Source organism: Eubalaena glacialis, chromosome 16, assembly GCF_028564815.1.
Source record: "Eubalaena glacialis isolate mEubGla1 chromosome 16, mEubGla1.1.hap2.+ XY, whole genome shotgun sequence".
Taxonomy (NCBI): Eukaryota; Metazoa; Chordata; class Mammalia; order Artiodactyla; family Balaenidae; genus Eubalaena; species Eubalaena glacialis.
The window spans coordinates 65290628-65317984 of NC_083731.1; the positions used below are offsets into that span (position 1 = coordinate 65290628).

At 36.6% G+C, this 27357-nt stretch overlaps 1 protein-coding gene across 7 annotated transcripts in view; it reads right to left on the reverse strand.

Annotated features, from left to right (window-relative positions):
• The window catches only part of VWA8 (von Willebrand factor A domain containing 8), a 364541-nt gene that overhangs the window by 106154 nt on the left and 231030 nt on the right, over positions 1-27357 (reverse strand). For all 7 annotated transcript variants that reach the window (XM_061170620.1, XM_061170619.1, XM_061170622.1 and 4 more), the window contains 9 exons: positions 27102-27301; positions 20499-20609; positions 19327-19391; positions 18771-18896; positions 17552-17661; positions 16756-16910; positions 12463-12655; positions 5230-5311; positions 1391-1595 (listed from right to left, as the gene is read on the reverse strand). In XM_061170620.1, coding sequence (XP_061026603.1) covers positions 1391-1595; positions 5230-5311; positions 12463-12655; positions 16756-16910; positions 17552-17661; positions 18771-18896; positions 19327-19391; positions 20499-20609; positions 27102-27301 — 1247 coding nt within the window. The remainder of the gene's footprint in view (positions 1-1390; positions 1596-5229; positions 5312-12462; positions 12656-16755; positions 16911-17551; positions 17662-18770; positions 18897-19326; positions 19392-20498; positions 20610-27101; positions 27302-27357) is intronic.

Sequence of the window (27357 nt, forward strand, 5' to 3'; positions counted from 1 at the left end):
CAAAATCATGAGTGACACTCCTTTTAAAAGTTCTGTTGTGAAAGATAAACTTAATTGTTATAACCTTGTTATAACACATGAGAAATTGAAATAAAATATAAGAAATTCAAACACAATAGTATTTACTATGAGGCATCAATTACTGTAATGAAAAGAGGAGCTTAATTCAAAGGGAGAAGAAACTAATCTTCAGAATAATGAAAGAAGCAGAACCATAGTTAATTAATTTTCTAATTACTGTTATGGATAGTGACCAACATTCAGTCTGTTACTGTGATAGATCCATTGCACTTAATGACATGTTTATTTTATAGTAATACATTTGTTTTAGCTTAATTAAATTAAGATACTCATACCCTTTCAAAAGGATTTGGGGCTGCTGGCCTATATTGGTTTGCGATTTTCAAAATGTTCCTATAATCTAGGAATATGTTACTCATTTACAAATACACACACACACACACACACACACATATTTCTCCTCTAAGGAATATCACAAAAATAACCACAGAAAATAGTAATTATTAATCAGATATCAATGGAGTAGTTTGTAGAAATTTCTTATCTTGTTAACTGGTTCTTTACAGAGCAACACAGTTGGCAGGAACCTACCTTTCTTTTTGCTGGATAAAAATGAAATGTAAACAAAGAAGTTTTCCTCTGAAGATTAAAATAAATAAATTACAAATAAAATAAATCCTCTTATAATACGGTTTAGTATTTATGGGTACACAGCCTTCCTCACTGCTCACATTAGTTCCAGACAGCAACTAGATTAGTTGGTGACTGAGCCATTTCTGGAGCTGTGGAGCTTCCTCCCTCTGTGGTGACCTGTTCCCATATTTCTTTCTAGTGCAGGGTTGGGTCTACTTATTATGACTGCTAAACTTCCATTCTCTGGAAATAAGGAGGTTGGTAAAAACACATATCTATTGGATGCATAATTCTTCTTATCTTCTCTAGTCTAAACGTTTTGGCCTTATAATAATGCGCTGCGTTTTAGATGCTCAGTATTTCTGTTTCCTTGGTAGCATGGGGCGATGCTGACGACAATGGCAGAAGTGAGAACAGATGCAAAGGTGGTGCTGGAAACTGATTAATGCTTAAGGTTAAAAAATAAAAGTTGATGATTGTATTTGCATGTTGTGAGGTGAGGAACCTATATATTTAAGCACTGACAGACAAAAAAGGCACATGTTTACTTTTTCACTATCTAGAAGGATAGATCTATCTTTTTCTATTATGAGTCCCAAAATTATTTTAGCTATTTAAGTAAACTACATTTGAGTCACTGGACCGGGAGTTTCCACGACTGTGGCATTTGCAACCAAATGAATGAATTTATAACTGAATGTGTACCCTTAAGAGGTAAGGTCAATTCAAGTGGTACCTGCATAAGTCTGTCACCTTCTTGCCCAATCATGTTTCTCCATTCCATGAGTGACCGCTGCAGATGTTCCAGTCCAGTTTCCCAAAGCCGGATGCGACCTCCCATATCAACAGTGACAACGCCACCTTTGCCCCACTCAGCCAGCAGTGCATCTGTGTCCGAGATAGTAGATAGCCACGTGGTATATGGTGAGAGAAAGTCTGATCTGCAAAAGAAATCAGTGTTCAACCAGTGAAGTCCAGGTAATGAAGTTAGTTTAAACTGATTTCAGGTTCATTAAACTTCCTACAAAGAATTCTCATAGTTAAACAACAAGGACCTACTGTACAGCACAGGGAACTATACTCAATATCTTGTAATAACCTGTAATGGAAAAGAATCTGAAAAAGAATATATATATATGTATATGTGAATCACTGTGCTTACACTTGAAACTAATGCAACATTGTAAATTAACTATACTTCGGTAAGAAAAGTAATGCTTTAAAAAAACATTCTAATAGTAAGCACAATTAAAAGATAAGATACCAACAGATCCACATGTAAGGAAAAAATACATAGTTATTTACTGGTTATTTACATATTCCTGTATTTGTAGATCCTGGATGATATTAGCATTCACTGTCAGGAAGAAAGAAACTCTAAACCAACTGACACCTCACATACCCTCAGCGCTGGACACACTCCTTAGGGGTCTAAGGTCACTGCTGAAACTGATGTCTTGTTTATGTGCATTAATTGCATTTATATTTAATATTTTGCCTTTTCTAACTTAGAAAGTTATATGGATTTATAATAAAGAATTTATATATTTCTTGTATTATATATTTCATACATATACCTATTTCTGATATATCAGAAATAGTCATTTCTAGGAATGCAACTTTTGCCTATAAGAGTCAACTGCACACTTCCTTTACCTCAGTATAGCTTTCACTATACAAAAGAAACACAGATTATAAATTCTAATTACCAGTGTTGGCTCTCTAAATACATCTGATATTTTCTGTATGAAATAAATGGTCTAAAGGGATGATCTAATAGATAATAAAAACATAATACACTATCAATGTAGATTTGTTAAAACCACAAAACTACTACATAGTGGGTAAATTCTTATAATATACTAAAGAATAAATCAAGGCAACTTTAGCCTTTTTATCAGGCTGCCTTAGTAGATACTAAACACAGAGTGACAAAGCCAGCCATTGTGGAACATGGAAGTCTTAGAAAATGTTTATATGAAGAGAACAAAAACAGTAGGATGGAAGAAGTGTTTCAGAACTACTTTACAGTACTAGAAGGACTCAATGAAGGTAACATTTGATATAATACAGGATTCATCTCATGGTGCTCTCTCAAAAAATATTTGCCTTAGGAAAAGAATTAGTAGGTACAGATGGTGAAGTAAAAGGCTACTCAAGAGTAATGAAATTTATCCACCTATGATGCTTGAAATTCTGCCACAAGTGCTCAATATGTATGATTCTATTGAGCACAGTACCTACTGGTTGCTTATTTAACTCTCCACCATGAAACTTTAAATTTACAGGGGCAATTTCTTCAGTATGTCAAAAATGTGCTTGAAGATATCACGTATTTACTACAACTTGCACACCAGGTCTAGAATCTCTTCTTCACCTTTTTAAAAAAAATGCACATTCCCCTTATATATAATAACAAAGTCTTTAAGGAATACATAGAATTATAGTAGAGTGAAGCCCAGATTTATATACTCCCAAATGTCAGAGCTAAGTAGTATCATTTTACAAATGCAAATAATACAAAAATTTGAGGACTAATACTCACATTTTACTGAGAGTGAAAGTGATGTATTTATTTTGGCCCTGCAGTCACATATAGTTTTACTGTGTTTTCTATTATTTGAAGTTAGCCATCAAATGGAAAATTCCTGCTATCTAGCAGAATACTAAATTTAAGCAACCAGCAACAAAACTGAAATCCAGATGGGTTGTTCCCTTGGATTACATATACGCCAAAAATGGCAATAGTTAATCTCAAGAGAAACTCAGGATATACTGATAACGAACAGACTCTAAACCACGTGGCATTTGAAATATGGCAAGTCCAAATTGAGATGTTCTGTAAATGTAAAATACATACTGGGTTTCAAAGACTCAGAAGAAAAAAGGAATGTCAAGTATTATTAAAATGTTTATATTGAATACATTTCAAAATAGTAATACTTTAAATAGAATGGGTTAAATAAAACACTATTAAAGGTAATTTCACCTGTTTCTTTTTTTACTTTTCTAATGTGGCTACTAAGAACATAAAATTACATATATGGCTGACATTCTATTTCTACTGGACAGCACAGCACTAAATGAATGAAGTATGGTGATCGGCTGGCACTGGCTGTATATATATAGCTGCCCTTCCAGATGTTACTTCTATGGCAGGTATAACATATGGTTCATACAGAAAGTTAACAGAGAAAAGCACTGAAATAAAAAGCTAGGGCCAATTAGGGAGAAATTAAGAGAAATATTGAAAAAAATCATCATGCTTTAGAAATGTAAAAAAAAAGTTCTTTTCTTTTGCTACTTGAACTAATAGTTTGTTTTAATGAACATACAATGGAATAAGAAATTTCCCCAAATGACGAAAAGCTATTTTTCATTAAACTGACCCATTAAGATGTTCCAAGAAGGCATTCTTATATATGTTGGAACAAGTAAATCTATTTCTTTGGATAATACTTTTATTCTCATATTTCTCGAACCTGACTAAAAGGTCCTAAGAAATGAAACTGTGTTTCTGAGTTATTTTGTACTGTCATGCTGAGTGATTTTCTTCTGGGAGTTGGAGGCGTGGGTCAACAGGAGGTCTGGTGACGTTTGGGTGACTGACAGGTGTAGCTGGCCTTCCTCTGACATTGGAAGCCTCTCCAGGCTCCTTTCCCCAGGATTTTGGGTGAGCCTTTAACCAATGTGTTGTGAGGCCTCAGTTGCCTGTGAGGGAGTACATGTTAGGAGGGGATGTGACATCAATCTATACAAAAGCAGGCACACACTTAGGTTGAGAAAGGGAGATCAGGTATGGATGCATCCAGAAAGGGATGGGCTACAAGTGAGGACACATGTGTCTGTCAAGGAAGAAATGGAGCATCATTGTTTCTCCTTTTATACCCTTAGTCTAGTTAGTTTGAATGCTTTGCTTCCACTGCTGAACAGTAATAAAAGCAGCCAGTGGTAATGAGTTCCATTCCAAATCTCTGGAACCCTTTGGCTACTGTATAGCCTTCACAATGGTAGATGCTCAGTTACATATTTAAAAACAATATTAAACCAATGCTATTTAAATTTCTTTGACATCTTGAATACATTTACCTCAGAAAACTAATATACGGAGTTAATAAATACGAAAATTTTTGCTGTACTACAAAATGCTGTTTCAAAAAAATTTATCATTAGGACAGATCAAAAAGGAGAAATGAAGGCTTGAAGGCTGTTAGACTTATACCTAGGTAACATTTGAACTTTTTTCCAAAATGAAAATAAAAACGGCAGTAAAGAATGCAGAACAGGGACTTCCCTGGCAGTCCAGTGGTTAAGACACCACGCTTCCACTGCAGGGGGCATGGGTTTGATCCCTGGTCGGGGAACTAAGATCCCGCATGCCGTGCGGCATGGCCAAAAAAAAAAAAAAAGTAATGCAGGACAGCAAGATATAAACCAACTGTAATTGAAAAAAGCAAAAAAGAGCTTGCTATTTAAGGAAGCAAAAAGCACACATTTATTCGGAGTACATGATAAGAATTCACTCATTTTTTCAATCTGACACACAAGCTAAGAACAAAGGTGAAAACAGATTACCGGGGAATAGGGATGTATCGGAGTCTCTTTGATTGGAGATCAGTGACCTCTATATAACCAGCTGTTTGTGGAGGGATAACATCTGCAAACAAGTCAAGACACGAGCCGAGTGTTAAATTACTGTATGATACAAAAATAGGACCTAAAGAAAGCATGGATGCTGCTAAAAGTGGAATGAAGTTATCACTAGTGTAGAGCAGAACTCTGGGACCCACTTGACAAGGTCCTGGGCTGGCCAATTCCAGTCTTGAGGCTAGACTCTCAGAATTATGTTTTTGTCAGGGAAATACAGAGACTGTGAAATAGATGCATGTTAGTGATTCTTTACTGTCAAGAGAATTACCTAAATTCCTTTCATTTTCTTTGATAGCTTCCCCAGATGGGTCAATGTTTTAGCACTTACAGTTTATCTGAAAATATTTCATCATTTGAATTCTCTTTTTCCTTCCCAGGAAATCACAACAACGACGGTGTAACACAGTGGAATCAGCACCTACTTTGAAATTGGACTGGCCTGGTAGAAAATCCTGGCTCTGATATTTCCTATGTTTTACGCTGGCCAAGTTAGTTCTCTGAGACCTGCCTTCATCATTTGTAAAATGGGGATAACGACAGCATCTGAGCATCATAGACATTATTTGCACCCAATTAGTAGTTGCTCCACCCACAGTGGCCGTTACCCTTAGGACCCTTCAAGACAAGAAAAGGTGAGGTGAGGATTGGGCAGTGGGGCGAGTACTCTGGGTCATGAAGAATATGAAAAGGCGGGGAAGGAGAGGGTGATGAGATAGGGGGGCCAGAGTCCTCAACTTCCATTCCAGAGTTGTTTCCCGGCAAATTCCAGGCGTTTACTGACTTTTCCCCCAAAGCCCTGAGTACCACCACCATGCTCATCATCACCAGCTGCCACCATTGTGTCAGGAACACTGCATCAGGAACACTGCTTAGTCTTTATAGATAGTGTTTTTAACACTGACAACAACAAAGACCTTGGATTCCTGTTTGAGAGATGAGGAAGTAGAGACTTAACAGAGGTGGTATAATAATGGGACTTGCCTGGAGAGTGATAGAGAAGGCTTTCAAAACCAGGCCTTTCTTCTGGCTTTAAAATCTCTGCTCTGCCCACCACTCCACACAGATCCTACCTGAGCTGACCGTAGGGCAACAATTTAAAAATGTCTTATTTTACAAAATCTTGGCCACCAATGTCTCTTTAAAAAAAATACCCCCTACGAAGAACCCATACTCTGAAAGATTTTTGTCTGTTGTCTACCTCTTATTATAATTTCTGATTAGAATGAGATATCCGGAATGTCCACATTGAATTCATCCAATGTAGTTTACAAAAAATAAGAAACTTGGCATTTTAATTTCATGTTTGCAGCTGAAGTTTTTTGAGTAGGCCATCTGAAAACCTCAATATATCTCTTATTTATTCAACAAACGTGATTGAGCGTACTTTGCACCAGACACTATACGAAGCATTGGGGATACACAGGAAAGAGATGTGTGTGGTTCCTGCCTTGTCTGAGGAGCCCACAGCATAAAGAGGAAAGTTCCTTTTTTTTTTTTTAAATCATTGTGAGCCTTTAGGGACTTCGAAAGGATTCTAGGGTGGGAATCACAGCCCTGGGGCCAGGTGTGAGCTGCAGAGCTAGGCAAGGAGTGGTCCCAGAGGGCAAAAGGGGGCAGGAGGAAGGGAAAGTGATGTCCACGGACAGCAGAGAGTAAGGAAAGAGAGTTACTATGGTAACCCAACCACGCAGCTGAATTGGCCATCCTCAGATAGCCATTTGTATAAAGCCAACATGCTTATCGTAAGTCATGCACCACCTGCATTGGAACGTTGCCTGGGATATAAGGTCAGTCTTGGACAAAGTTTTGCACCATATATCATTTTTGACAGTTCCTGTGGCTAGCACCTAACTGAAGTGTGTTGAATTACTTATAGACCCTGGTTCTTTGCCAAAAATGACCAGTTATTGAAGCAGTTGGGATGACTAGCGCTGCCTAGCTAGCCAGTTGCATCTGGCCTGCCACTTACACGCACTCTGTTTTTCACTACCGCCACCAGTGCTTTTAGACTGCCTGAGAAAGCAAAGTAAGCCAACTTATTTTAAGTATCTTTTTTCCTACAGCTTTCTTTCTTTCTTTCTTTTTTTTTTTCAATGTGCAAGTTAATTCCATGGCATAAAGAGGATGAGAAAATGCAATAATGGCTGTGTCTATTTCAGGAAGGAGAAAGCAAGAATTTTATTCCTCGCGCTAAAACATATTTTCACGTATCAGAAAAGGCAATTTGTGGCTATAAAGCACTTTAAGGGTGGTGGTAGTGACGGTGGTAATGGTAAGCCTTGAAAAATAATCAGAAGTGATGTTTCCGGATTTGAAAATAAATCAGCTCAGAATACATGATTGAATTAAAGAAGTGAAAACCGTGGCCAGATTTCCCTCCAAACTTAGCCAAATCCTTGTCTATCCATTTTAAATGCTTCAAAACTGTAGAGAGGATGGAGGTTCAGTAAATCTCCATTACATTTATAATCCAGGTGGATTTCGAAGAGAGGTATAAATTATATTTCAGGATTAGTTCACTAACGATTAAAGGGAAGTCACTGCCGCAGCATTTAGTGTGCGGTTCCCATATAGAGTGGGGACAGCTTAGACGCACAGTGCCAAGGTTAGGAGGGGGTATAAAAACCGTCAGACAAAGTAACCAAGAGCATTTTCAGAGGGAAGATGAAATTATATAAAAAATTCACTCCTTCAAGCAATGTAATTTGATGTACTTCTGTTAACTACTAGGTTAAATGCACTTCTATGTTCACAGATTAAAAGAGTGATGTGTGCCCTGAGATTGTGCTGATACCAAATCTTTGAATTTACTCAAAGTTCAGAAAACAGTACACTGCTTTCAATCAAGAGTCAGTATTTTGTATTTAAAGAGCTGGGGCCTGTGATTTAAAGTAAAAAAAAAAAAAAGCTAACATTTAACTAGAAGGAAAATGATTGGAAGAAAGAAGTAAATCTCTCCCCATCTGCATTAACCACAATTTATACCATCTCTGTAAAAGCCACCAGGAGAGTAGCCTTTACAATTGCTATTGATTTCTTTAATAAAAGGCTGATGTGCATTAGTTCCTGACTAATCAGGTGGTGGGATTCTATTTACTTTAAAAAGATTAATTTAGTTTGAATTATCATTAGAGATCTATAGGCACATAGATTAAAGAGTCAAACAGACTGAAGGAAAAAATCATCAGCCTTGACTTTACTCCTCTCACCCCTCATTTTCTGCTCCCAGAGATGCTTTCTACTTTTTAAAGCTGTTTCTTTAGTATTCACCTTCATCCTTATGGTGCTGTCTTCATGTTTTAGTTTTAGGCATTATTTATTGACTTCTCACCATGTAAGATGAGAGTTTAACTCTTTTCACATACCCCTCCCCCTGCCTACCACCTCATTTTTCCCATCCCCCAGTACATTTATATGATAATTTTTTGTTAGATTAACATCCAGCACTTATGTTGTTATGATTATATAAATGCTCTTTACAGCTGAGCTATGTTTTATAATAGTATTATTGCTTTTTCTTTTCATGGAGTTAATAATCATGCTTTGTTGTTGGTTTAGTTTTTCATGTACCTAGCACAAATTCATCCTCGAAGTTCTCCCTATGTCAGAATTTCTTAATGTGTTCAAATAGTTGGGTTTATCAACTTCACTTTCTTGGAGGCATCTCTCCTGAAATCTTCTCAACTTTTCTAATCCTAACTGGTTGATCCCTAGGCCTGGGCACAGCTAGCAACCTGAGATCTCCCTTTACCATTCTCTTAGGATTTTTTTTTTTTTTTTTACAGCCCACATTTAAAAAATTCTTCCTGGGCTTCCCTGGTGGCACAGTGGTTAAGAATCCACCTGCCAATGCAGGGGATGCAGGTTCGAGCCCTGGTCCAGGAAGATTCCCCCATGCCGCGGAGCAACTAAGCCCGTACACCTAGAGCCCGTGCTTTGCAACAAGAGAAGCCACCGCGATAAGAAGCCCACGCACCGCAACGAAGAGTAGCCCTTGCTCACCGCAACTAGAGAAAGCCTGTGCGCAGCAACGAAGACCCAGTGCAGCCAAAAATAAATAAATAAAATAAATAAATGTATTAAAAAAAATATTCCTTTGTGTCAGACACTAACCTAAGCACTTTCTATACATTTGGAATATTTAAGGAACATTACCTTAAAAAATGAGGGTAAATAAAACTCCTAGCAACCAAGAGAAAAATGGCAAAAATATATAAACAGGCAATTTTCAAAGAGTAAATCACAACATATAAAAAGATACTCAAACTTACTAGAAATCAGGGACGTGCACAATAAAATGTCTGACCTTTGCAAGAGAAGATGGGGATGGAGAATAGCCTCATCTTTTATGCTGCTGGAACAATAACTTTGGGTAACAATTTGGTAATTTCACTCTTAGATATATACGCTACAGACTCCCCACATATACACAAGGAGACTGGTACAAGAATACTTGTAATAGCAAAAAATTGTAAAGAAGGTAAATGTGTACCAATAGAGAACAGGTGAATAAATTGGCTGTACTGTATGTACAGCAGTGAAAATGAATGAAGTGTGGATGATGACAAAGATTCTCTCCTTTATCAAGAGAGTTTGGTATTAGTGAAAGGATAGACACATATTGTGTTGGCCAAAAAGTTCGTTTGGGTTTTTCCGTACCATCTTATGGAAGATGTTATGGAAAACCCCAAACGAACTTTTTGGCCAACCCAATATAGATTGATGGAACACAAACGAAAATCCAGAAACAGACTCACATATGTATGTGGTCAGTTGATTTTCTGCAGAGGTCCAAAGACAACTGAATAGAAAAAGAACAATCTTTTCAGCAAATGGTACTGGAACAATTGACTATCCCCATGCAAAACAATGAGTCTCAATCCACACCTTGTGCCATATAAGAAAATTAACTCAAAGTGGAGTACAAATCTAAGTGTAGAATCTAGAAATATGACATTTCTAGAAGAAAACATAAGAGATTTGGCCCTTCACCAAAATGGGAGAAAATGTTTGGAAAGCATGTATCCGACACTGGACTTATATCTAGAATATATAAAGAATACTCAAAAATCATTAAAAAGAAAGCAAGTAATCCAATTCAGAAAGTGGGCAAAAGATCTGAAGAGATGTTTCACTAAAGAAGATAGATATGAAAAGATGCTCAACATCATTTGGCACTAGGGAAAATGAAAATTAAAATCATAATGAGGTATCACTACACACCTGCTAGAATGGTGAAAAACTGACAATACCAAGCACTGAAAAGGTGGCAGAGCAACTGGAACTTTCACTATTGCTGACAGGAATGCAAAATGGTATTGCTATTCAGGAAACCAGTTGGGCAGTTTTATCATATGACATAAAAATGCCATTCCTACGTATTTACCCAAGTGAAGCAAAAACTTACGTTCACTTAAAAATCTGTGCAAACATGTTCATAGCAGCCTTATTAATTATTGCCAAAAACTGGAAACTATACAAATATCTATCAACTTGTGAATGGATAAGCAAACTGTGGTATATCCACACAATGGACTACTACTCAGCAATGAAAAGGAACAAACAACTGGTACACACAACATATATGATTCTCAAATACATAATATTAAGTGAAAGACGCCAGACTCAAAAGACCACATACTGTGTGATTCCATTTATATGATATTCTGGAAAAGGCAAATCAATAAGGACAGAAATCAGATCAGTGGGGGTATGGGAGGAGGCAGAAGGCTTGATGGCAGCGTGGCATGGGGGAGGTTTTGGGGAGATGGAACTGTTCTCTATCAGTTATGGTGATGGTTACACAACTGTATGTATTTGTCAAACTCACAGCACTATACACTAAAAAGGATGAATTTTACTCTGTGTAACTGGTCCCTAATAAGAACAAATGAGAACACTAAAATACTTAAATAACAACACTCTGTCTGATGTGTGGAGAATGGGGGGTGGGGGAAGAATGGAAGAGGGGACTCTGTCAGAGGGCTACTGTAGCGTTCCAGTTCAAGATGGTGGTGATCTGGATGTTGGCAACTCAACTGTAGACAAGTGGGTGGATATAAGGTATATTAAGGTTGTATCAAAAGGACATGGCGATTGATGATGATGTGGAGGATGAGGGAGAAGTATCAGGGCCGACCCACAGGTTTCTGGGTGGATGAAGGTGCACTGAATTCTGGTATAGAATTTCTTGTAACTCCTGGAGTGCTCTGTAATGCCTCTGCACCTTTCTCGTGGGGTTTTCTCTTCCTGGAACAATTCCTTCATTTGATTCCCTCCCATTCATCTTTCAAGAGTCAGCTCGGAATCACAAGCCTGGGTTGTAAGCGTCTCCTTTGTGTTTATATATCACCTTGTGAATATGCCTATTGCACTGCACTGCAATTGTCAGTGTATCCACCTGCCTCTTCTACCATAAAAAACATTCTAAGGAAATGGTGATTTATTTGGAAGGAACTAATTCTAACATTATCATATAACCAGGACTTTTCAAACCCAGTAACAGATTATTATAATGTGTTTAGTATTATATTTATGAAGTCCACACTAATATAATGAATGTAAACACACGACAATATTACTACCACTATGATGCAAATAATAATCAGTGGCTCGATGATCAAAAAGTTTCATAATTATCCTTTATGATGAAAGCCAGTGTGGTTCAGTAAGAGTAGCTGTGGCCTTGGGTTGGAAGACTTTGGTGCAAATCTGGGCTCTGCTGACCACTGCTGGGGAGAACCCTAGCAAGTTACTCTACCTCTCTGTCAGTTTCCCTGCATATAAACTTGAGAGTACATTAATGATAGAATGGGAATTTGATGATTAAATGAATTTATGCAAGGAAAAGTGATCAGCACAGGACCTGGTGTAAGTTATGCAGTAATAAACATAAGTTGACTTTGAAAGCATTGGTAAGTGAATCAGGCTGCATAAGTCCCTGGCCTTTAGACGCAGGAGTTTAAGGTAAAAGTCTTAAAGTCCTATGAGAAGTTTAGTGAAACCCTTCTGAGCACATATAGGTCTTTTTAGCTACTAAACCCTGTTAAAATTATTCACATTCATAAATAAAAAACGATAATGATAAGTTAAATATCCCTACCAAAACCAAACTACCTTTGACTAGCTTGATAAAATAGGAATTGGTAAGTTTCTTACCTTTTGGGTAGATATCTTTTAGAGGGATTTCTCCTGGGGGCAAAATCCTGACTATCTGATTAGTATCCAAAAGAGTCACACAATTGCTCTGCTTTGGAGCTCCAATTTTCTTCTTCCCTCCATAGAATGTATCAGTGACCCTTGATTTATGCAAAGATGTTGGCCTTTTCCAAGAATAAACTTCATTAGGTGACTAAAAAACAAAGGAGAGAAATTCAAGCACTGAAGTATTATAAACTACATTCACAACTTTTACAATGCAGTCCTTTAAGCAGATACCAGTGGTAAACTTATATTTCACAAATATAAGAAAATCAAATTATTCCTTAACCTTTTTGAATTTGGTACAGAAGATAGCTGCTTCATCAATAATCATAATTTTCAGACAAGTGTGAAATATGCAACACATTTTTTATCTTGAATTATAGCTAAAATTAGGGAATATAACAATACAGGTAATTTAAGTAACTATAAATAACTATACTATAGCATCCACTATCTGGCATAGGAATAGTATTACCAGTATTTCTCAAGCCCCTGGAGGACCCCTTTTCAATCACATCTCTTTCATATTCCCTAGACATTAATTCTTCTGGAATTTTGTGTTAATTTTTTCTCTTGCTTTACTTTAAATTTTTACCACATATATATTTATCCTTCTCTACTCCAAGATCACAGATATTCTCCTATGTATTTGTTAAACATTTTGAAGTTTTGCCTTTCACATTTAATTCCTTAACCCCTCAGGAGTTTATTTCTGTGAGTGGTGTGAGGCAGGGCTCCATGCTTATCTTTTTTTCACGTGGATAGCTAATTGTTCAAATATCATTAACCTTTGCCCACTGATCAGCACTGTTATCAGAAAAGTTTCATGTATGCAGGCAGCTGTTTCTGGGCATTCCATTCTGTTCTACTGTATATTTTTCTACCCCTAGGCCAATACCATGTGGTCTTAGTTACTAAAGCTTTATAATAAGCCTTGAAATTTAGTAGGGCAAGTACCTCTGCTTTTTATTCTTGGTTCTTCTTCAGAAATGTCTTGGTTATTGTTTGCCCTTGCTCTTCAATAAACATGTGTGAGGGCTGCATTTGCACTGCATCCTTGTCAGTACTTGGTATTGTCAGTATTTAAATTTTTTTTTTTTTTTTATTTTAGCCATTCTAATAGGCAATAGTAGTATCTCATCATGGTTTTAATTTGCATTTCCCTAATGACTAATGATGTTGAACATCTTTTCATGTACTTAATTACCATCCATATATCCTCTTTGGTAAAGAGTCTGTTCAAGTCTTTTGCCCATTTTTTTTACACATTTACCTCTGATTTTATTTCTATATCTACTTAAATACATTGAAAACCATGAGTTCACCCAGATACACCCAATTCCAATCCAACCACTACAGGACTCATTCTAGTTTTCTTTCCTTCTGTATCTGTAACTCCCTTCTTTAACAGTGAGAAACCTAGACGTCATTACTCTTCATATACTTACTTTTTGGCTCAGTTCCACTGTATATGACTCATCTCCCATCTCCACCACTAACTTTCCCTTCCAGGCCAATGCCCTCCTCACTCTGCTTGGCCTGATAGCCCACACTGAGCTACGCGCACGTATCAACAAACTCTTCACCTTACTTGGGCTCCCACATCCCACACCAGGCTGCCCCTTCACGGGGTGCCATCTTCATCCTGGCTGGACTTGATTCCCATCGCCAGTTGTTACTCCCTCCCACACCACAGATACCTTGCTCATCTGCTCAGCCTCTGACCTCTGACACCTCATAATGGGCCACTCTGCCCATTTTTTATACTGGATTATTTTCTTACTCTTGAGTTTTAAGAAATCTTTATATATTTTGGATACAAGTCCTTTGTTGGAAATGTGATTTGCCAGTATTTTCTCCCAGCCTGTAGACTGTCCTTTCATTCTCTTAACAGTGTCTTTTTTACAGAGTGGAGGGTTTTTTTAAACAATATTTATTTATTTATTTATCTATCTATCTATCTATCTATCTATCTATCTATCTATCTATTTATTTATTTATTTATGGCTGTGTTGGGTCTTCGTTTCTGTGCGAGGGCTTTCTCTAGTTGCGGCAAGTGGGGGCCATTCTTCATCGCGGTGCGCGGGCCTCTCACTATCGCGGCCTCTCTTGTTGCGGAGCACAGGCTCCAGACGCGCAGGCTCAGCAATTGTGGCTCACGGGCCTAGTCGCTCCGTGGCATGTGGGATCTTCCCAGACCAGGGCTCGAACCCGCGTCCCCTGCATTGGCAGGCAGATTCTCAACCACAGTGCCACCAGGGAAGCCCGAGGTTTTTAATTTTGAGGAAAGTCAAGGTATCAAAAAAATTTCTCATGGATCATGTCTAAGACGCTCAGAACAATGTTTAGTAGAAGTGGTGGTAGTGGGTATCCTTGTCTTACTCTTGATATTGAAACGAATGCTTTTAATGTTTCACTATTAAGGATTCACTGTGATACTTGCTGTCGGTTTTTGTGGTCATCTGGTAGTAGGTTAAGAAAGTTATAATAAGTTCATAATAATTTAGGTGCCTTTGATAATGCTATAAAAAGTTAAAAAGAGATGACATGCCCTTTTGTTAATAGTTTTGTAAAGAATCAAAAGAAATTCACATAAAGTCAGAAAGGCACTGTAGTATATAGTAGAAAGGATATGGGTTTGAGGGTCAGTCACCCTTGAGCTCAAATCCCAGCTCCCTTATTCAATATCTTTGTGGCCTGGGGGATATATCTTCTCTGTTTTTGTTTCTTTATCTACAAAACCTTGTGCAATTGTTGTAAAAATTAATTATCATGTACGAAATGGTTTAGAATAGTACAGTGCCTGACTTGTGTTGGGGTCTAAAAAATATGACTGCTCTCATAAAATGCTGAAAGGCTGTCTAACTGAATGATCTAATCTAATGCTGAAAGGCTGTCTAACTGAATGATCTAATCTATCATTAAACAAAAATTCATGAACATCTCCGATATGGTGGGTAATAAATATAGGGGATGCAGCTTTTAATTTAACAAGGTCACTAGTCCTACAGTCTACAAAGGATTTCTAAAGGGTCAATATAAACATTACCTTATACTCAGCTTTCTTACCTTTTTATAGTGACATTATATTTCTATACTAATTTCTTCAATCAAAAGATCAATTTTTAAAACAGTTCCACCTTCAGAAAAGTAGCTCCAGTATTTTCTCTACTGATAGCAGCAAGCATTGTAGAAAGCATATTAAACATAACTCTTTCATTTAATCAAGGCTGCCGTAGATGCTGTATTCCAACAACATGTTTCATTTTCAGATATATAATCCACAGAAAATGTTTTTTACTTGATAATTAAGAAGACATAAGGCAAAGTCCTAAGCCACACATTATCCATCGGGTTTTGGATTTCAAAAGTCTTATACCCTGAAGTACTCATCATTCATTAATTACATTAAAATTTTGAGGCATGTGAGACTGGTGTACTATTAAGCAGAGCCAATATTTTTATCTTTAAGTGATTCTATCATCCCACCTAAAAGCTACAAAGGAAATTATGAAAATTAAATGTTTAATCAAAACACATGGAGTTACATCTAAGGTTATTCGATGGCAACTTGGGCTGAAATAACCTTTATATTTCATGTTCTCACATTTCCATCAGGGGAAGATGGTACCTAGTTTCACCTAAAGTCAATTATGGATAGCCTCTTCTTTACAGATAATAGTAAATAACAGCAGAAGGATCCATTTAAAAGCAAAGTAAATTGAGACCACCAGCATTTATAGTATAATCTGGATGCAGCAAAGATATAAATCAGAGCAAAACTCAATGGAAAGTGAATTGGTGTTCATGAGCGTTGAAAAACTTAACCTACAGTAATGAGACTCCAACATATTTCACTTTAAAAAATTCTAGAAGAAATATTATTTTGTTAGTCTCAAATTGTCCCTCTTGACAGATGACATGAGCACATATTAAGACAGCATGATATAAAATCACTGTCAGTAGGTTAAGTATTTACCTGTCACATGAACTCCCATGTATGGAGAATACTGGTTTTCCTTTACTAAATTATATAATTGCACTACAATGTATATGTTAATTTTTAACAAGCAATGAAACCATATAGAATGCATTTTTTAATGACTGGTCTGGAAAACAGAAGGTTGATCTGAAATGTTTACCAGAAAATCATTAAGTTTTTAATTACCCCTCAAATAGGCTTATAGAGTATAGGCCAAGATGGGGGGAAGAAATAGTTATTCAATCATTTAAGAAATTTATGCTTACCATGAGATCTGGGAAACCAACAACGACTGTAGCATAACTATTCTCATCTGAGAGAATTCGGTTAGGAGAGGCAATCTTTTGTCCCACAGCTGAACTCAGATTTTCAGATGATAGTTGATGACTTGAAATTTTATGAGGTATGCTGAAGTCTGTTTCTAAAAAGTGTCAGAGAAACATTAAACACCATATGCCCCTAAAGTGCTCCAGGAATTAATTTTTGCAAGATTTCATTCTCACCAACTCAAACAGAAAAGCACAAATCAAAAAAGAGAAAATGCTTTCAATTACACTCATGGCTTTTTGTCTGAGAAAACTCAGTTTTCACAATCATGGCATCTTCTCAAAGTGATTTCAAGTATTTATTCAAGAATTCAAATTTTTATTAGCAATCAAGATTAATATAATAGCACTCTGCAGAAAGAGGTGAAACTGGCCCAAACCAGTCTTAGCAATGGTATATTTTAGAATTTTTTCATAATTACTTTTCACCCCCCCCAAAACTGTGATGAATAAAGTAGAAATACTGATGGTCTGTGTAAAAAAGAAATGATGCAATCCTAAAATAGACTTGGAACCTACATATATGTAAACATTCTGACTTGTTAGTTTAAAAATTTCAAAGACAGAATTTAAAAGACGATAGATTCTTACTTACTGTTTCTAGGGTAGTGACTAAGATTTCTTTTTTGGTATAAAGTTAACATGTTGATATTATTGTCCTTAAATGATTCTAGAGGACAGTATGTATGCAGACATGTACCCATACAGCCACAAACACACAGAACACAGTATTTACCTTGTGTGACTCCAAACCCTGTGCTAGGCAGCTCCTCTTTCAGCACATACAACTGGCAAACCCTACTGTCCTCAGATTCGATGTGTGCAGGCTTAGTTAAAAGATATTTCCTGTAAACAAACAAAACATCTAAGTGAAAAGTCTTTCTTTTTCTAATAACTATGAGGCCAGACCAGGAAAAATCAGAGTTCCCATACCCTGCCCGCCCCCCGCCAAAGCCTCTTTTTTATATTCTGAGTATAATTTGCAGTTTCAGAGTTTCATCATGAATTTAAAAAATAGCTTCTTAACACTGTATAAGAGCAGTGCATAATAACAATGCAGTAATAAATGTGAACTGAAAATCCAATACTTCCTGTAAGAGGAAGGGCCATTAAAAAAAAAAGAAAAGCGACTCTAAAGAGACACATCCATACTATCATGGAGCCTGCTGTTAATATGACTGATCAGCAAGTAAGAGGGAGCCCAATCTCTCATTTATGACCAGCTAAGGGACAGAAGCCCTCACTGCTGTAATCCCCTTGATCTACTTGTCTGTAAGATTTCTAATATAGGAATATATAAATAGCCAGGAATCTTTTGCAGCAGGTCACTTCTGCTTGTCAGCAGAGGGGCAGAGAATCTGCATGAAGCCAGTAGATGTAATGCATGAGGGAGGGTGACTCAAAATTTACTGTGCACCCCACTTATGCCGAGTGTACATAATGTCCTTTTCATCAAGAAGTGTACGGTCCAATGGAAGAGGCAACACAAACATAAACATAACCAAATAAGAGCACACGAGATAAAATGAAGAAGAAGCTTCTAAGGGGTGGATTCTGTGAAGTTACAAAAAAGCAACAGCATTTGGATGGAGACTGTGGCCCTCTGAAGAGAGGATAAACTAAAAATCTATTTTGAAGTATCTCTAGTTTGGCAAGAATACAGTGAATTCTCAGTGTGCTAACAGGAAAAATCCTAAAGAAATATGGATCAGTTGTAAAAGTCATTATGTTTTCACTGTTAATTTCAAGGTCATCTTCTGAAACACTTTTATAATTATTCTGTGAAGTTCCATTTAATTTATTTAAATTTTCCCGTCCCCTCTTCTTCGAAGTTTCACCTATAGAGATGCTGCCAAATACAGAAATTGTTAAAAGACAGACACAGGAAGACAGAGCTGTAAGGATCTGCTGGATAACTAAGCACACTCCATGAGGTGCCATGTAGATCTACCCACTGATGTGTTTTGCTCTCCACCAGAAGCCATTTGTCTTCTGCTACGAGAAAAACTGTCTGGAGGTTGATGGGAAGTAAGATGGTGTGAGTTCGCCCTTCTAGAACATCCAGCACAGCCAGGGTGTTCCTGAAAAAAAAAAAAAGAAAACTCTCTGAAAGGAAATGGTGAGGATATTGGTTGAGTAACCATGGCACAGTCATTTCATGATATATTATACAACCCTAAAAACAATGTTTTTAAGACTAGATAATAACACAGAAAAATGTTAATTGAGAAAATAGATATATAAAACTCTAAACTATGTAAAGGTATGCATAAGAATTAAAAATGAGAAGTGAGAGCGACCATGCTAGTAGTGGTTGTATACGGAATTATGGGCAGTGTCTTTTCTTATGTCTGTTTTTCAATGTTCTGCAATGTGGGATAAGATACTTTTAGAATAAAATATTTCTAATTTTATTACATTAGTTTTACAATAAACAAGCATAATTAAAGGAGGAAACAGAATGGACACAATAAGGATCCCAGATTAAATCTTCTACAACAAAGAGCTCACCCTTTTTCTTTGTAGAATACTAGCCAGTTTTTGTGCGCAAATTCTTTACACATTTTGTAAGTTTCCTAAAGACAAAACAAAACAAAATATTCACTTTAAATGTGTCAGATGCATTCATGTCTATTCAGCTGCTTTTCCTTAAATAAAGTTCTTCAACGTGTAAAACATGTTAATTCTCTGAGAAGCTACCTCTTTATCCACTCCAAGACTCTTACGGTAACATAGATTAAAATATATTTCAAAATTAATTGTGAACTGCTCACTAAAACATCTTTAGAATAATATTTTAGGGGACTTCCCTGGTGGTCCAGTGGTTAAGACTCCACGCTCCCAATGCAGGGGTCCAGGTTCGATCCCTGGTCAGGGAACTAGATCCCACATACCGCAACTAAGAGCCCGCATGCCGCAACTAACACCCAGCGCAACCAACCAAATAAATAAATAAATATTAAAAAAAAGAATATTAAAAAAAAAAAGCCAAATACTGGTTAGAAATAAACATGCTATCTGGTGATTAACTGTGGAATTTGTACCATAACATAAATACATAGGAAATATTTTGTTTCTTAGATTTGGATATATTTATGACATTTAAACTATCTCTTTTCTTCGTGGTCTTTTAAGACCTAAGTATGCTGTTGTGCAGGGCAGAGGGTAAGCCTTATTTTATATCCATTACCTTTTTCTAAATGGCAGAAAAAATTCTCGTTGGTTAGCCAAAATGTTTACTAGTTTAATTTAGTTAATAAGCTAAAACGTTTATTTATCTAGCAAATACAATCAGCTGTTGCACTCATAGGTTCATTACATAAATCCAAACATAAACTCATAACTGGAAAACTATTAAAGTGACTATTAAAGTGCATGTTAGGGATTTGTCATGAATATCACACTCAAATGGCTCATGATGTCCTATTATTGTGAGTTGTGTCCTGACAAGTCTTCATGTGACTATGATGGATACAAAAAGAAGCCATTGATATTGAATTATATATGTATCTATGTCTACCTATTTGTATCATATTAAAATTTACAAGTGCATAATAAGAGAATTCTCTTGTGCATTATAGCAAACAAAAGGCACCACAAGGGATGGGCAGGCATGCATTTTTACGGTTACAAAGCTATGGAAAATCCTTGGCAATTTGCTGGACAAGTTGGGTATTTCTTACAGCTTCCTCCTTGTTCCACCAGGAAGATTTCTTAAGTGTAAACTCTTCTGAAGGTAAGATGAGACGATGAAGGGCTTGGCTAGTGGTATCCAACAACAGGATGACATTGCTCTGGAAATAAAGAGAACAGTTTGTTTGCGTGTTTGTTTGTTTGTTTGTTTATTTATTTATTTATTTATTTATTTATTTATTTATTTAGCAGCAGCCTCTTGGCAGCCTGGGAATAAAGGGAATAGTGATAAATAAACGAAAGGGAAGACGACAATATTGAAATATTTAAGAGACACCATGAAGACACTAAATGTTTTTCCCTAATACAGAATTTAAAGTATTAGATGGTTTAATGAAGATATTTCTAATTATGTAATGCAGGATCTCCTCTTTGAAGATTTTATCTTAAAACCATCGCCTTGTAAATATAGGCTAGCTTAACCATGATTTCTGTTTTATTATATACAAATGAGGAAATTAAGAGAATTGATAATTTTAAAAGCCCATTTACTTTTATCAAAATCACACTTAAACAATGTTCTGTTGAAAACTCTCTTACACTGTGCATAATTGAATCTCATTTATTCTTTTCACAAATCCAGGTTCAACTCAGAAAATATGTACATGTTATAAAGATGGGTTAGCAAGAAAATATCAAGGACCCCAAGAACCTAGCTAGTAATGAGTGTTTCATCTTGACATTCACTAAGCTTGAGAACTTTCATAGCTGGTGCTGTAATAACGTACAGACAAGAGATTGCTCCAGCAGCATTAATCAGTTATGCAAATGAAGTAATAATCTCTCAGTAATTAGGAGGACTTTTTCAAGAAAAAAATTAAAAAAAAAATTAACCTTAGGCATTAAAATAAGTGAACAGAAACACATGAAATAAGAATTTAAAATTGAGAAAGCCAGAAAAGATTAAATATTTTAAAGAGATGCAAAGAAGTGGGCTTTGTTCATTAAAATTTAAAGACATTTGAAGATTAGACTAACAGGTTTACAAAAAGGCACCAGAAAGTTGTCAGGCCTTGTTATACAATTGTCTTTTCTTTCTTTCTTGTTTTTGTTTATTTTGTTTTGTCTTATTTATTTTGTTTTGTTTTAAATTTCGGGCCCCTTCAGTTATCCTAACCCTTATGAACTTTTCATTTCAAGAACTTTCTTTGGGGAAAATAAAATCACAAAGCACCCGAAGAATTAATATATATTTTGCAAAATATATACAAAACATGAAAAGTCTGTTCATTTGTTCCATAACATTTATTGAGCAGCTTATATTTAAAGCACAAAGGAGAATACAATGGTGAATTAACCATGACCCTTGCCCTTTATTACGTAATCCAGTTAGAGAGAAATAAAAAGAAATGTAAGTAGGTTAATGATTCATCTGCAAATCTGAGACCTCATAGTGTGGTTTCAATTTATTTTACTAGTCAATTTTACTGAAGTGCTCAAGAATTAAAGTAGCATTTGTTCCAAAGTCTCCTTTATTCCATATACTCTGAATCTTGGCTGTATTAAAATTTTCTACCAAGCATGTTGACAACGCTTAAATTTTTCCATAAACACTCTTAGAATGCATCATTCTGTATAATATGCAATTCTCCATTAAGAATGTGTGTTAGTAATATTCTTTTTAAAATCAACATGTCATATAAGAAGCACCGTTCCTGGCATTTGAAAGTTTGAAAATGATGAAAACCTTAAGGAAAACCCTTAAAGTTTCCCTTAAGAAAATGTATTAATAAGTTAAAAATTTACAGTCTCTATTCTAGATTAAATCTTTTTTGAGTAAGTATTTTTTAAAGGAGAAACTCTCTCTTGTGATAAATATGTACAACATTAACACGAATTGTTAGCACTTAAGCAATTTGGGGTAATATTAACTTTTCTAAGCAACAGAAAGTCCTAAAAATAATGTTTGATCCCAAAATATGATGAAGTAGAAGAAATAAGCAGATGATTAAACAGATATGATTATGCAGAAAAATGAGTACAGTTTTGCATTTTTCTTCCTTTTTAGGGTCTAATACTTATATACTCATAATTTTGCATAAGTGAACTGAAAAACTGTATCTTTCTAAGTAACAGAAAACATATATATATATATGTTTATATACACACACATATATGTTTCCAGCCACTGCTGTATTTAGAATTAGTTCTAGAAGCAATTGGCAACATGAAGGAGTTCTGTTGCTCCATCCTTTTAGATGTTAATGGTTTCCTTCTGTAAATGACTAATGATATAGTCTGTTTGAGTTCAAAAATAGAATTCTGCATCACACATGAGTACATGTAGCTGTGGTTTTGGCTCTCCTTTAAGGGGGGCAGGGAGGAGAAGTGAGTGAGCAATTTTATTATGTTTGTATTTGACTGGGAGAAAAGTAACCTCTGGATGACCTCAATGTCCTAAAGTTTGAAGTTCTAAACTTTGTACAGATGTAATAAGTCATCTCATGGGGCGGGTGGGGGGAGGAGGCTTTATTTTTAGGCATGGCAAAATTTCCCTTTCCTCACTTAAGATTTTATTTTAGCCAGGAATTTTTGAACAACTTCTTAAACTAACCAGGGAAATGTATCTGTTGCCAAGCTTTATAAAGACAAGGGAGAGATGAATTAATGGAAGTACTTCTCTACGATATTTTAGCTCCATTGTCAGGGCAGAATGGGGGAGAAGGAACTGATGGCAGTGCACACATTTTTTATTCGATTACAATTATTTATCATTTGTTAAATTTTACAGTTACATGCTGTTCATTTGGAATTAAGGAGGTCTTATATCCTAGCAGGGACATAATATAAAACAGACAGCTGATATATCCTCTCTGGGAAAAGAAGAGGCAGTTCAGAGTACAGGTAGCGAAAGTATCCTGATAAGCTGTGCGTGCCTGCTCAGGGCATTGAGGTACCCTTCTGGAAAACTGTTGAAACTGGTCCAAGGGATAAGCCAGGTAGCGTGCAAGAATGCCAGGAGGGAAAGTGCAGGCTGTGCAAGTCAAGCACATCTTTACACTGAAAAACAGATTTTCTTTGATGAAAGTCGTTATAAGTGAGCAGGGTATTGGTCAGCAATGTTGCCAAATAACTGGATCTTTTGAGAAAATAAAATTCTTCCTGAGAACCTGAAAATCTCGTACTTTTAAAGAATTGGTATAGGTAAATTTGACAGTTTATCTGACAGCTGAAAATCTGGCAAGATTGTTTGAATAAATACTCCAAATTTAGACTCCTATTTAAATTTGATTGGTTTCCTGAATCAAAAATCACCAAGATATGTGCTTTTTATGACAGATTCTTCTGGCTGTAGAATTCAATTCAATGGCATTGGTATTTTGTTGGAAATCTATAAAGTAAAACCCTTATTCCAATGTGACGTACACAAACCTTTATAAGCAATAGCTGGATATTGATAAATTCTGCTTCTAGGAGAAAGCCATATTGAAAAAAATTGTGAAAACCAGAAAAAATTTTATTAACTCAGAATTTAAGATAATTATTTAGGCAAAGCCTAAAGTTAAAGTTGACTTATTTACTCAATGAAATACTGCTCTGTTACTTATGCAATTTTTTATTCTTGATTAGAAACAGTCTAAAAGTACTGTTTCTAGGTAACGCTTTACTCTCAGAGTGTGTTTAAATACTTAACAAGTAACAACATTACATTTTTTCCATATTTTCCTATTATGAATACTTAAAAAATTTTTCAGACTATTCTTTTCCCCACGTTTCTGCAGTGAGCAACAGCATGGATGACGTTTAATTCTGGTGATGTCAATCCAATTTGGTTTGAACCTCAGTTCTACCATGTATTTACTGGGCAAGTTATTTAAACTTACTGAGACTCAGTTTTCTCACATGTAAATATTGCTAAAGCTACCTCGCTGGGCCTGTGGAAGAATAACACGGAATAATGTATGTAATCTTTTCCTTGACACATTTGTCAGCATTTAATAATTGATCCTCCTCCTTGAGCTATTCATCACTTGGCTTCTGGGATACCACACCCTGGTGTAACCATCTACTTCACTGGCCACTCATTTTCAGTTCCCCTTGGTTGATTCCTCCTCACCTCTCTCATTTCTTAATATTTCATTGCCCCAGGGCTTAGTCCTCAGATTTCTCTTTTCCACCCACATTCACTCCCTTAGTGATCTCGTTCAGTTTCATGACTTTAAATAACATTTATATGCCAGTGATGCCCCAATGTATGTTTCCTGTTCTGACTTCTCCATTAAACACCAGAATCATCTACTTGGATATGTTACAGGCATCTCGAATTTAATCACACATCTAATCTTCCCCTCCAAATCAATTCCTTCCTCATCTCAGTTCATGGCAGGTCTATCCTTTCAGTTGCTCAGGCCCTACATCTTAAAGTGGACCTTAGTTTACTCTCTTTCACCTCATATATCTGATCTGTTCGGAAATCCTGTTGGTCTCACCTTCAAAATATATCCAGAATCCATCATTACTTATGACCGCCATCCTCCTCCAAACTGCAATGATCTCTTGCTTGGATCATTGTAAAAATCTCTTCATTAATCTCCTTCATTCTGCCTTAGTACCTACAGACTATTCACCACAGAGGAGCTGGAGAAATCCTTTAAAAATATAAGTCAGATCTTGCTTCTCCTCTGCTTGAAACCCTCTAAGACCTTCCCCTTTCCTCACAGTCAGGCCGCAGAATGTTAGAATGATTTTCAAGGCTCTACACATCTGCTTCCCCACCCTTCCACCACATCCCTGACCCAACCCACTGAGTGACCTCTTTGACCTCACCTCCTTATACCCTCCCCCTCATTCAGTCTTCCCCACCACGCTTCTTTCAAGATGGAGAGGCATGTTCCAGCCTCTGGGCCTTTGAACTTATAATTCCTTTGCCTAGAACTCTCTTATTCCTGATATCTCTTCTCTCCCTCACCTCTATCAGATCTTTGCTTAAATATCACTTTCTCAGCTGGGCAATCCCTGCCCGCCCACCCTGTTTTAAAGGCAACCTTCCTCCCAGCCTTCTATTTTACTCTCCCTTGCTTCTCATCTTCTGACTTAAGATGTTAATTATTTACTTTGCTTATTGTCTACCTTTTGCACCAGAACGTAAGCTTTTGAGAACAAGGATTTTTGTTGTTTTGTTCATGGCAGTATCCCTAATAGTAGGCACATGACACATATCTGATGAATGAATAATATGCTTAGTATACTATTTGGTAGATACTAGGTGGGTAATAGGTCTCCAAAAACATTGTACTCCTTTCTATTGGATAGTACAGATTAACTTAGACCTGGAGAATTCTCATTAATTGAAACACAGACTGTCTTTTGATCTATATCTTCTGTTTGGAATTACTTTTAGCCTGACTCTGGGCATCTGTACTTTTCATTAGTGTTGTCTTACAATAGTAGTGATGGTTGGAACTTGAGCATCATTAGATACTAAAGAATCTCAGTGTATTCCTGCAATGGCCTGATGTCCTCCCAAAATTTGTAGGCTGAAGTCCTAAGCCCCAATGTATTAGGAAGTGGGGCCTATGGAGATGATTAGGTCATGAAGGTGGAGTCTTCATGAATGGGATTAGTGCCCTTATAAAAGAGACACGAAAGAGATTCCTGCTCCTACTGCCATGTGAGGCTACCATGAAAAGACAGCTGTCTAGGAAGTGGGTTCTCACCAGACGCTGAATATGCAAGCACCTTGATCTTGGACTTCCCAGGCTGCAGAACTGTGAGAAATAAATTTCTTCTGTTCATAAGCTACCTAGTCTATGGTACTTGTGTTACAGCAGCCCAAACAGACTAAGATAATTCCATTCAGTATATTTACATGGCTATCTCCACATAAAGAATGCCATTCAGGTTTCAGGTAAAATGTCATCTCCTAAGGGGAGATATCTCAGCACTCTTTTTTTTTTTTTTTTTTAAATCTTTATTGAAGTATAATTGCTTTACAATGGTGTGTTAGCTTCTGCTTTATAACAAAGTGAATCAGTTATACATATACATATGTTCCCATATCTCTTCCCTCTTGCATCTCCCTCCCTCCCACCCTCCCTATCCCACCCCTCTAGGTGGTCACAAAGCACCGAGCTGATCTCCCTGTGCTATGAGGCTGCTTCCCACTAGCTATCTATTTTACATTTGGTAGTGTATATATGTCCATGACACTCTCTCACCCTGTCAGCACTCTTTTGAGTACTGTTTACCCTTTCATCTCCTCCTACCCCACCCCCATCATTCCTTAGGACCTTACCTTATTTTTATACAGCACTTATCACTACTTGAAATTGGTATTTATTTGTTGGCTTACTTGTTTGTTGTCTATCTCCCCAAAGAGAATGTAAGCTTCACAACAAAGAATTATCTAGCCTCAAATGTCATTAGTGCTGAGGTTCAGAAGTCTCTGCAGAGAGGAAGATATTAGCCTGCCTTGTGGTACTGATAAATACAACTCCTGACCCCGTCCTTCAGCCCCTGTCCTCAATCTTTATGAAAGCACATATTTTTAGTCAATCTTTATGAAAGCACATATTTTTAGTTATAGGTTGAAAAACACTCTTGCCTTCTCCTTTGCATCAGTTACCCTGGGCATAATTAGACCATGTCATTACCTGCTGCTCATGGAGAATCACTTGACCCTTGAGGGGATTTCCCAGCGGTGCCACTGTCACAAATGGGTGCCAGACTCCACTGGCCGTTCTTGGGAAGATGTCAAAAAGGTCCACAAAGTAGCCGCTTTTCCCAGTCATATTCATAAAGTATAAGGAAACGGGATTGCATGCAACTACATAGAGAGTATTTTCCTCATTTTCTGAAATGACAAAAAAGTGTTAATTCCATGGTCTGCAATAGATTTTCTGACTGGTC